The sequence below is a fragment of the Rhea pennata genome, chromosome 7 (assembly GCF_028389875.1).
Source record: "Rhea pennata isolate bPtePen1 chromosome 7, bPtePen1.pri, whole genome shotgun sequence".
NCBI lineage: Eukaryota > Metazoa > Chordata > Aves > Rheiformes > Rheidae > Rhea > Rhea pennata.
This window is the reverse complement of record NC_084669.1, coordinates 11,647,331-11,658,705: the sequence shown is the minus strand read 5'-3', so window position 1 is coordinate 11,658,705 and position 11,375 is coordinate 11,647,331. Positions and strand designations below refer to the sequence as shown.

General features: G+C 39.0%; 1 protein-coding gene across 5 annotated transcripts; it reads right to left on the bottom strand.

Annotated features, from left to right (window-relative positions):
* Positions 1-210: 210 nt before the first annotated feature.
* SMNDC1 (survival motor neuron domain containing 1) lies at positions 211-11,121 on the bottom strand. 5 transcript variants are annotated; one of them, XM_062580237.1, is made up of 7 exons: positions 10,984-11,121; positions 10,502-10,621; positions 6,210-6,352; positions 4,080-4,241; positions 2,856-3,009; positions 2,146-2,285; positions 1,951-2,041 (listed from the first exon to the last, which is right to left on the bottom strand). In XM_062580237.1, exons 2-6 carry the CDS (start codon positions 10,619-10,621, stop codon positions 2,178-2,180), a joined length of 687 nt encoding a protein of 228 aa, XP_062436221.1. In that variant the 5' UTR covers positions 10,984-11,121; the 3' UTR covers positions 1,951-2,041; positions 2,146-2,177. The 5 variants fall into 5 exon arrangements, with proteins under 5 accessions (XP_062436220.1, XP_062436222.1, XP_062436223.1 ...); XM_062580236.1 differs by lacking the exon at positions 2,146-2,285 and having other exon boundaries at positions 211-2,041; positions 10,984-11,116; XM_062580238.1 differs by lacking the exons at positions 2,146-2,285; positions 10,984-11,121 and adding an exon at positions 9,011-9,171 and having other exon boundaries at positions 211-2,041; positions 10,502-10,593.
* Positions 11,122-11,375: the final 254 nt, after the last annotated feature.

Genomic DNA, 11,375 nt, shown 5'->3' with positions numbered 1-11,375 from the left:
CCCCCCCTACTCCCAGTGAAGACCCAGGAATTAGGCAAAATTTATTCAACCTTGCAATGACTGTGAAATCCTTCTGATTCATTTTGAGTTATCTCATTCTATATACCCAGCATTTCCTGTCTTACATCACATCAGAAAATTCTGTACTTAGACCCTTATACTGATCATTTACTGTACCAAACCATGTACACTTCTACTTTGCCAAATATATCCAGGAGATTTTAAACACTTTATTTAATAAAAGTTAAACATACAAAACTGAAATTAACACACTTTGTATCCATAAAAATCACCTTCTCCCATTAATAGGGAGAACCATTTTCTATGTATGGATTCTAAACTACCAGTTGCAAATTTTAGCTTGAGTTGCGACTCAGGTAACTGATGGATATTTCCACCAATCAGTGCATCAACAATTGCTGACGTGACCTGATCTAGTTAACAAATTACAAAATGAGCTACATTAACATAATATACAGGGAAATAATGGTCAGGGTTAATGGACAAGAAACACTCCTCAATTACTTAATGGGGTATATAGCTGATGTACTCTTGTCCATTAACTCAGCCCTAGATTTTACAAAAATAATATCTACATTGTATACAGGGCTACCCATTAACTTTTTTTAAACACATTACGGATTCAGAGATGGCACACTACCGTAAGTGAGAGACAAGTAACAAAGGAAAGCAAATCACATATATAAAATACAAAAATGCAAGAGCTTTTACACGTAGTTTCCTGAATAAAACTGAAGGGGCTCAGCAGCACTTGTAATACAGCTGAAATTACAATGAACACTAGGGCCAGTCAATTATTTTAGGACAGAAACTTCAGACTAACCTTTGCTTACAACTAACTAAGTGGATCTAGGCATTCGTCTCTGCCATGCTTCAATTCTACTTTACTAGACGGAGAAGACCCAGACACAAGGAGTTACAGTGTGTTCAAGGTCTGTGACCACACCATCAAACCTACAAGTTCAAGACCTACAAGAGGTAAGATGATGACTTGTGTCCAAAGCATAATCATCTAAACTTTCCCAACTCTCCGATCCTTGCTTTTTTTTTTTTTCTTTGATGTACAGTTCTCTACTCTGAAACTGGACTCTAAATACCTTGTCCTATGGTTTTCTGGTTACCTTTCCATAACCTCCTGTTAAAATTTGATGAGTGTAAAAAAAAATATATATATATATCCTCTGTTTAACTTTTAGCACAGGAAATTCAGACTGGAATTAGTCAGATTTATTGTTTCTAGCACATGAATCATCATTAGTAATAAAGATTATCAGCCCTGTTCTGCCCTCATTTACAGCTGTATAAATCTGTCTTCACTAGATTTTTAAGGGAGTAATTTAGAACTTCCTTAGCAATTCCATTTGATGTACAGGCTATGATGGAGTCTAGCTCTCTCTCTCCCAGAGCTGCACCAGCTCTGTAATGCTAAATTAGTCACTGAGGCAAGCAGACAGGACCATGACTACAGAAATGAGAGAGAGGCTGTTAAGGTGCCATTTTTATACCACCACTTTTCTTAAAGAGAGAGAGAGAATGAGAGAGAGGGAACAAAAAACCAAACCAAACTTCATTACCGGTATGAATGGAAGATTCTGGAGATCAAAGTTTCAGGTAACTACTGCTTTCAGAGTAACAGGTAACAGCAGTTCATGAAAGCATTTACCTGCAGAATGTATTCTAATGCAACTAGAAAAAGTTTAACATTGAGGGGAATCAAATCAATAGCTGGAGATTTAAGGCTCATATCAGCTGAAGCCAAAGTGATGGTGACAAAATGGACTACTCACTATGTGCCAACAAATAATTTACTTTTAGAAAAATATAATGATAAAAAGATAAGTGTAAAGCCCTGCAGAGATGAAGTTTCAGCTTTTCCCGTCTGTTACTGAGGCATCAAATGCCTGACATTATATTTAGAGGTATCTTGATACTGTGTCATAGGTTTGTCTGCAATTCCACATGTTCCAACTCCAACCTTGCCAGTTACGCTCTCAGGGGAAGCAAAAATACTCCTCTTTACCTACAAATGAAACAGAAGACAACACCTCTAATTAATTACTGGCTTGCTTTTAAAAATTAGCAAATATTAATGTTTAAAAACTTTCAAAATCCTCAACATCTTACTCTATAGACAGGCAGGCTTTCGCAAGGCTAACTTATCCGTGGCACATTATCAGCAGATGAGACAATAGAATTGAGAAGTTCCTGGCACACAAGTACTGGCTGTGATTGTAGCACTCAGGACTTTGCTTAGGCCAAGTGATCTGTGATAATGAATAAAATTCACATTCCTCATACAATGATCTGTGGTAATTGTTCAAGAGGAGGACTGAAGTTTTAGCACTATCTCCATCAGACCTTGCTCAATCCGTGATAAAATGACGAAGTAATGCTTTAAAATGTCTTTGCTACTTTTTCTGCAAAGTGCTTACTATTCCAGGGCAATTATTTAGGGCTGTGTCTGCCACATCATGAACACAGCAAAAAGCCAGGCCTGTTAGTGCAGACAGGCTTTGAGGATCTAAGCCCCAACACACACTGCCCTGGAACTTTAAGAGCAGACCCAGTTCTCTAAGGTAAGTACAAGCTCAGACTCACTTAAAAAACACACACACACAAATACCCACAAACCCACACTACTCCTCCCAAGTCATGCAGTACAAAACCGGACCTTTAAAGTGTACAATATACCCAACTGCACGCTTCAAAATCTTGAAGGTGAACGTGTTACTAAAACAAAACAACACACACACACTCACTTCCTCCTCTCCTCCAAGTCACCGGACAGAATTCTGTATCTTGCTATTATTCACATATTGTGAAAACACACAAACCTGGCCTTTTTTGTTTTTAGAGTAGGCTCTGTTGTTGAATTGTTGCCACTTGACTTTCTGGTCCTCTCGTTCCTGTTCAAGTTCTTTAATTCTCTGAGCTTTTTTCAAAGCTTTCTTCTTTTTATATTCTCGTTGCTGGGCAATCATTTCTTTTCTGGAGGAAGGAAAAGAGTCATTTTATGTTTGTGCTTTTTCCTTTCTCATTAAATAGTTTTAAAATTTGCAGAATCATGTAAGAAACAAAAATCCCTGTAAGACAGAGACATGTACAATGGTCTTCAGTAAGTGACAAATCAAAGCTTGTAAATATTCTCCACTTCTGGGGTGGGGGCAGTCTTTCCATGTATAAGCATTACATTACTTATTATTATTACTATGCCTAGGTATATAAAATAGAACTGATTAAGACCATGTCAAATGCAGTAATACATGGGCTTGCAGGTAATTCATTTTTGAAACTAAGAATGTACCTATCAGCAATTCTAAATTTCAGAAGTGTTTAGTGTTTGGAAAATGCAAACAGTTCGTTCACGGAAAAAGCCTAAACTTTTCAGGAAGTCTGCCTGAGAACACTTTTCGTGCAGGACTTCTGCTAATAAGCGGTGGACAGGGAAGGAAAGGAGGAAAGAAACTACTACAGTAACAATAAGGAATTTTAAGGGGGTGATCTATGCACTTTGCATAGATCTGCATCTTCTTCCAGAAACTTTCAGCCCTGAAAAATATCCCTGTTAAACACAGTAGGATACTGAGAAAAGCACATCTCTCCAGTGAGGGAGTCAAAAAAGCTATCCTAACACAGAGACAAAGCAGAAGCACTTGCCCTTCACACTGGTAAGTATATTCAGTTATGAGCTACATTATAGATCTGAAAATGGACTGCAAAGAACCTACAGTGGATCTGGGCTGAAATCTGTAGTCTTTTTGCTGTCAGTGAAGCAGTACTACAATCTACCACTTAAACATTTTATAACTTAAGAGAGCATAATCTGAGTAAAATAAAGTCTATCATGTTATCTTCTCAGGACACACAAGAAAATCTCTGCCAGAATAATCCACCAACTATTATACGCCAGACTAGTTTAAAGATTTCTTTTTTCCAAGCAAACATTTGAAAACAACAGAGATGCATAATTTGTAAAAAGATATTCTATTTCATTAGCCATTTTTTTTTATGGTTGTGGGAAAAAAAAGCTTTCAGACACATAGTTGTATATCACTTACTTGGACATGGGTTTGTTGCCACTGTCCTCTTTTGTTTTTCTTCCCTCTTCCACAGGCTTGAGGTTGAACAGAGGTGTAACTTCAGCATTGCCATATCCAGCAAATGTAACTGCAGCTGTTCCATTCTCCTCATCTATTTCTTCAATTTCAGCTTCATAACACCTGTAAAGATATCATGGCTGTAAGCATGTGAGTAAAGGTTTAATACTCAGCCCTGCAACACCTACACTGACAGCCAACTAATGGCACTAAGTAAAAAAAATGTAAATATCAGCCTCCATTTTTAGGGACAAAATACAGATCAAATTAAGAGATTATGTTTTAAGGTCAAGAGTAAACAAGTACAAAGACTGTAACCTGCTGTATTTGGCCTTTATCATCAAGAAATAATGGCTTTACAGTATCAAGACTAATGATTAATGCTTGAGCAATCTAATTAGAGATCCTTTTTATGTTTCTAGTTCTGGCAGGTCACTGGATTGACAAATGCTCCCAACAAGACACTGCATTCACAAAAAGCAGCTTTCAGGGAATTCAGTGAGGAGTTTTAGTAAATGTATGTTTGTGAAAGGAAAAGTTTGGTTCATTTTCTCCACAGGAGAAAGAATTAGGAAAACAAACTGACGCATTCAAAATATTCCCCTCTTAACAGTTACAAACAAGATGTTTTATTTTCTGATTCAATATAACAATCTTGAAATTTCAACGTAAGAGAAATCAGTCTATTTCATATTTATACATATGAAACATTTTAGTCAAACTGGCCTTACAATAAGAAAAAGGGGGGTAGGAAGGGAAAGACAAATGACATTTGCTGCCAAAAAATTTTTTTTCATTATTTTTAGTCTTGAACTGGGAAGATGAAGCCCTATCTAAGGCAAGCAGGGTGATAAAATGCCCTTTTTAGAGACAATATGCCAATTAACATTTAGTAAGTTAGTTTCCTGGGTAATTTTAGTGGACAGCATCTTTAGTTGAGCTACATGTCTATTTTCATACAATGCAAAGCATTAACATAAGTCCAACTTGAATGTGGTATGATGCATTAATCTCTATTACGGAACACCAGACATTTTAGAAATGTTATAGCTGAAACAGAAGAAAAAAAGAACAACTGCTACCAACAAAAAACACAGCAATACAATCAAAGTCCAGTACTACATTCTTAACCTGCCAAAATTAGATACACTTCAGTGGACACTCCAGTATATTCTTTTCCAAGCTGTGATCCTCTAATATAGTGATCAGAGCAAGAAGAATGACCCAATGGTGACTTAAAATAGTATTTTTTTTATTATTATTATTAATATATAGAAGCATTTTACTTAATAATCAGTGGCAGAAAAAATGTTCCACCTTCAGCTTTGTTTTTCACTAAAGTATCAACAGCTATGTCAAAATTTCTACAAGCTCACTACTATGTTAGTAAAACCATGTTCTTAAACAATTAAGCCTTTCTGCAAGTGGTAATGAATAAGACATTAACCGAATAGGAACAATGTATTAAAAAAAATAAATAAATAATAAAAAAAAAGCTGTAGCATTTATAAATTTTGCAGCATGGAAAATAATTTTAGAATGTTTATTTCGAAGATTGTGAAGTCTGAATAAACTCCTATAGTTCTCATAGCTTCCACAGGTTAAAGCAATTAAAACTAAATTCAAAAGGTTGATTAATTTCATAGTTACATTATGTAACTAGCTAACCATTCCCAATTAGAACCTAACTTCCCATTAGTGTCACAGAAATGCTGCAGTCATTTTACTGATAGTGATGAACTACAAATTTATGAATATGAGGAATTTTTGTATGTTCTAACCTTTAAGAAACACTACCCTAACAGATCAATTCATGAAAGCCTGCTATTTATTACATTAAATAATAATTTACCAAAGCTACCCTTGTTTTATAAGGTTAGTGATTAATAAGGCATTTCCAGAAAATGACCCCAAACCTCTTTAGTTTTCATCTAAAATACTGACCTTTAATAAAGTGAATACAATGATAACTAGTATCATATTTCTTGCCTGATTTCCTTTTGCTTTGAGGTTGCCCTAGTTCAAGCTGAATGAAGGTCTCTTACCATTGTACTATTTCATGTAACTGTTAGAGAACTTTTCTACACTTACTGTCCATCTTCACTCCATATCGCCATACATCTATCGCCAACCTTCCAGGAGTGACTGGGCAGAGCAGAAGCAGAACTGTCAGAACTGGCAAGAGTTTCTGAAGGTTGTGTTGAAAGGAGATCTTTGGTTAATTCTATGACTTCCTAAAAAAAAAAATAAATAAATTAAAAAAAAAAGACAAAACACAAAGAATAATCTTTCAAACTGCTTTGGTAGTTCTTTTTTTTTTAATTCCAAGTTTTTGAAATTACTGTACTAAATACATAGCTGGTGTAAAGTAAGACTCTAGGTTTTCAATCATTTAACTAAACTTGCTCATTACTGAGATAGATAAAAAGATGTATGCTGTTCACTGTACTGCGGTGAAGTTACCTATACCCCTCAAAAATTTTTAAGTTATTAGTTCTACAGAAAATCTTTCTAGATGAATTATTTATATCCACAGGCACAAATACACAGCTAAACAGTTGTGGAGGGAAGGCAGGGAATCAATGATGTGGCTCTGTACACATCTGCATGTGATGCTTTGTTACTGACCAGAAAGCATACAACAAGAAGTGCCAGAGCAGGGAACCAGTGGTACAGTGCTCTGAGAAAGATGAGAGAACATAATACTTTCATCCTCTGTCTAGCTGGCAGTTTCTTCCATTCCTTCCCATTTGGGACTGGCTGACAACAGTAACCTACAAATCACACAATCAGAGGAAGTATAATTGGAGTGTCTAAGTGATGAAACATTTTTCAGTTTACTCAAAGAGCATGCACTGACTGAACCAAAGCACCTAGAGATGAGGTGGTAGAATGCCTTCCTCTTCCAAGATTGCCGCTCAGCAAAGCACTCTTCTCTAGAAAGCATCTGGATGCATACTAAAGAAACTGATTTCCTTAATCATTCTGATTTAAGTGCTTGTTTCTGCATGAATCCCCTGCTCTCAAAGTTTCAGGTCAGGCCTTCCCTTGCCAATCCAACAAGATAAATGCAAAAATAATCTAGAATGCCCTTTTTTAATGCTAAATTTTTTCCAGTTCCTTTAAACATTATTCATTCACAGAAGCATGCAAAAAACCCACTGCAAAATTCCTGTCAGTGTTTTATCCCTATCTTCCAATATCAACCCTACTGATTTTGATTACTGGAAAAAGGCAAAAGATGTAAGAGCCAGTCCTAAAAGGACATTTGAACTTTCTGTATAAGGCCAGGCAACTCAGCAATTCTCCAAGACAAAAAATTCTTCAGTACTTAAGAGTGTCTCAGTATTAACTACCATTATTCTCAGAACTAAAGATCAACATTTAAATTAACGGACACCTACAGATAACCAATGTCCAATTGTAGCTCAGTGGAACCTGAGATTTCCTCACAGCCTCACCTCTTAGTTCAGCTGGTGGGTTATAAAGACAAGACAAACTCAGGAAAAAAGGTGATAATTCTTCATTCCTCGAGAACACAATGTACACTTACATGCTTTTTTATTTGATAAACCATACAACTGGGACAAGCAGCCTAACAATTTGTTTCTCTTGCAGTAGTTAAGATCTGAATTTATCAACACCTTCGTAACAAATGTTCTGCAAGTACTTTGTTCTAGAGGAGCTGCCAGTGGCCGCACAGTAGCTATGGGAACCACAGCTTTGATTTCAGTCTTCTGTAGTACTACATGTGAACCAGAATTGATTTTGATAGCCAAGTTACCTAGTTTGAGGGAGCTCTTCAGGATATACAGTATTAGCCTAATTTTCCCTCCCAGATCTGAAATTCCAAACAATTCCTCAACATAAGATAGTAATATTCCACAAATTCAAGGGACATGAGTTTGAAATAGATATCTATCTCAGCAGGTCAAATACAACAAAACACACAACAACTGCCTGCAAGCGAGTGTCTCAGTCATGTAGACTACCACTGTAACATGAAACTGTTGACTTATTCTTGCCTCCTTCATAAATGGTTTATTACAGAATTCAAAATGAGTAGTTTCAGACAAATCTACCAGGAATTCTTTGACTTTGATGAAGTCACTTAAGCAGCAAACTATAAACAGCAAACTTCTGGTAAAAATCTTCATTCGATATCCAGATACCATAATACTAAGCATTTAGAAAAAGACAGAAACATTAATTTTATTGCAATTCATAAAGTAATTCTAAGTCTTTAAGGGAAGCTGAGTGGCTCAGTAAAAGGAAATTTCTGAACAAAAGTTAAGCTATCAAGAAAGTTCAATACAGACAACTGAGTTGCACAGTACAACTTGCTGCCATGTCTCTGTGAAATGGAGGTGCAACCAGCAGAGAATACCAGTTTGAGTTTGTCAAGATTTCTCCTTGCTAACTGGAGTTTTCACACCCAGACAGAGCTCTGCATTCTGGAATGCAGTGCCCCAAAACATCATCTCCAGTTAAAGAAGATGATACCTGTGATCATACAGTTGGAGTTCACAAAAAAAGGTTACGTTTCACCCTGGGCTGCACAGACACTGCCCTAGAAGCGTTTCAGTGAAACAGAAGAAGAAAAGGTAAGTATTAATAAAAATTTCTTGAAATACTTATTTTAATCTTGTTACTCAGAGATAAGCCAAGTATATTAAATGCATCTCTAGTGCATCACTTCTGATATCTGCATAATGCATCACCTATTTCTGATGTAAAAAAAAAAGTTTCAATTACATATTAACACTCTTTTTAAGTGGAAAAAAACTATTTAATTGGGACTCTAAAGAACCAGAAACATTTTTACAATAGGTTGGTTGGCATACATTAAGTTTGCAAAACATTATCTATGTCATTTTCAAGGGGGAACATACAGAAAGCAAACCTTTGGGGGACGAAAGTGTAAACATCTTCCCCATTCTGTGCAGAAAGCTTTTATAAAAAAGTTTGCAAGTTGTCCTTTCACATCAATGATCTCTGCATATCAAAGCCGAGGTCGTGTTCGTATCGGAAATATCATCCCATACGGGTTTTGCTGTGCATTTTAAAAATATAAAAATATACACATGCTTTTAACAGTGTACAACGAAGGACATTAAGATGATCTATAAGGTGCCCTGTGGGCACAATGCCTTTACAATTTAAAAAGAACTCCAGATTACTGATTTGAAGCATTACTTGTATTTTGGCTGAAGTATCATTTTATTGTTATTTCCATGCAGAATGGAAATGGTTACTGAATTTTGTACCGATTGGTTTTATGTATTTCTGACACCTACATCAATCCATGATAGAAATGAAGCAGCATTTTCACGCTAACATGCCAAATTTTAACGGTACTGCTGTTTTCTTATATACCAATGTGTCTGTTACACGCATAATAATATAAAAGACCACATATCACCTTATAATTAGACTAGCAGTCTTCCTGTTACTGAACAATATCTTAAGGACCAGAAATGGGTTTTAGCTCTTGAGAATGTGGTATGTTCAAATGTTTAAACATCTGCAGATACCAAAAAAAGGCCAAGTCTGATTCTCCTTTCTCATATAAAAATCTTAACACAATCAAGGCTCAGATGTACAAGGAATACAGAATTATACTCCAAAGCTTATATCATTGTAAATGCCTGTAACAAATAAACAGATTCTAGATTGAATGAATTTGAAAACTCAAAAATAATTAGAAAGGTATAATGTTAAATGCAACCATTAAGCTTCAACATAGTAAGAGTGACAAAAATAGTGACATCATTTAATCAGTGTATAATTTTATTTGAATATTTAATCCACTAATTTGTGAAATTTAGTTTTCCATAATTGTGATTTAGTACACTATTATACTATCTCAGCCAAAAGATAGCAGTTAGAGCTGAGAGAGTGAGATAGACCATTCCAAGGAATGTTCAGAAAAAGTGGGGGGGTGGGGGGAGGCAGAGAGAGAGAAACACACAGAAAAGTTACAAAACAGCACTGGCATGTATTTCATTACTCACTCACTCCCTGGAAGCTTAGCAACACAGTTGTTTTCACCAACTTTTTTTCCTGTCTTACTAACTTTTAAGTAGATTTTAAGTTTTAGCAATGCTTTAAAGAAGAAAGTTATTAGCTACATCCAACCTTTGTCAAAAGTTTTAGGCAGAAGGTTTGCTACAAATGATAGTGCATCTTTTAGAGAATCCTAGAAGATAAATTTGAAATAGCCCAAACTTTGCTTTTTAACAACCATGCCACAATCCCATCAAATCATGTGAGGAGAAAGTAATAGTCCGATCAGGTATTTATTTTTATTGCAACACGAGCATCCAGGAAAGCAATCCCTAAAGAGCTAGAAGTTTCAGCTACTCGTTCTCTTAAGTGCTCACCTGTAAGTCTTTCTTCAGTTTTAATAAGTCTTCATTTTCCGCATTCCCAGACAAGGCAGCCTCAACCTGCTGAAGCTGAGCTTTGTAGCTAGCTAACTGCTTAGCGAGGTCTTCCGACATCTGCAAGAAACACGCACCGCACAGGCTGGCGCTTTGCTCGTCCGCAGTCCCGCGCCGCCAGCGACGGGAAACCGGCAGCCCCGGGCGGGCGGAGCGCCGCGCCGCGCCGCGCCCGCAGCGCGCCGGCTCCGAGCCCCACATCGCTAACAGCGGCGCACTGCTCCGCTCCGCGCCCGCGTTAATGCCGCCCGGCTGCTCCCCCCGCCCCGCAGCCGCGGCCCGGAGCCGGGCCGGCCCAGCCCAGGCCGCGGCGCCACCGCGCGCGCCGGCAGGCCGCGGCCGCCCCCTTCCCCTCCCACCCCGGGCGGCGAACAAAGGGGCGGCGGGCGCGGGCCAGGCGCGGCGGGAGGGGGGGGTCTCACCTCGGCGGGGCCGGGGCGGGGAGCGGGGGCGCCGCTCTCGGTCCCGTCGGGCCGCGGCCGCTTCCGTCTCGCCTCGTCGCCTGGGCCGCGGGGGGAGGGGCGGGGCGCTCCGGCGGGCGCTGACTCTCGCGAGAGCGCCCGCGGGTCACGTGCCGCCGCCCCACGCCGTTGGTCGGCGCAGCGCCCCGCTGCGTCACGCGCCCCGGTCACGTGGCGGAGGACGAGGCTGGAGGGGGCGGGGCCACTTCGCCGCCCGCGCGAGGAAACGAGAGCGGCGCGGGCGCAGCGCGCAGGCGCTTGACGGCTCATCCGGGCACCTGCCCTGCGGGGCGCAGGCGCGGGAGCGCGCGGCGGGGCGGCGCGGCGCAGGCGTCTCTGGGCGCCAGGAAGGG

Excerpts from the sequence above, each read along its gene's own strand:
- SMNDC1 (XM_062580236.1), bottom strand. The coding sequence starts at position 10,621 with ATGTCGGAAGACCTCGCTAAGCAGTTAGCTAGCTACAAAGCTCAGCTT. Across the intron at positions 4,242-6,209 it reads ATATGGAGTGAAGATGGACA|GTGTTATGAAGCTGAAATTG; the intron begins GTAAGTGTAGAA and ends ATATCTTTACAG. Across the intron at positions 3,010-4,079 it reads GGCAACAAACCCATGTCCAA|AAAAGAAATGATTGCCCAGC; the intron begins GTAAGTGATATA and ends TCCTTCCTCCAG.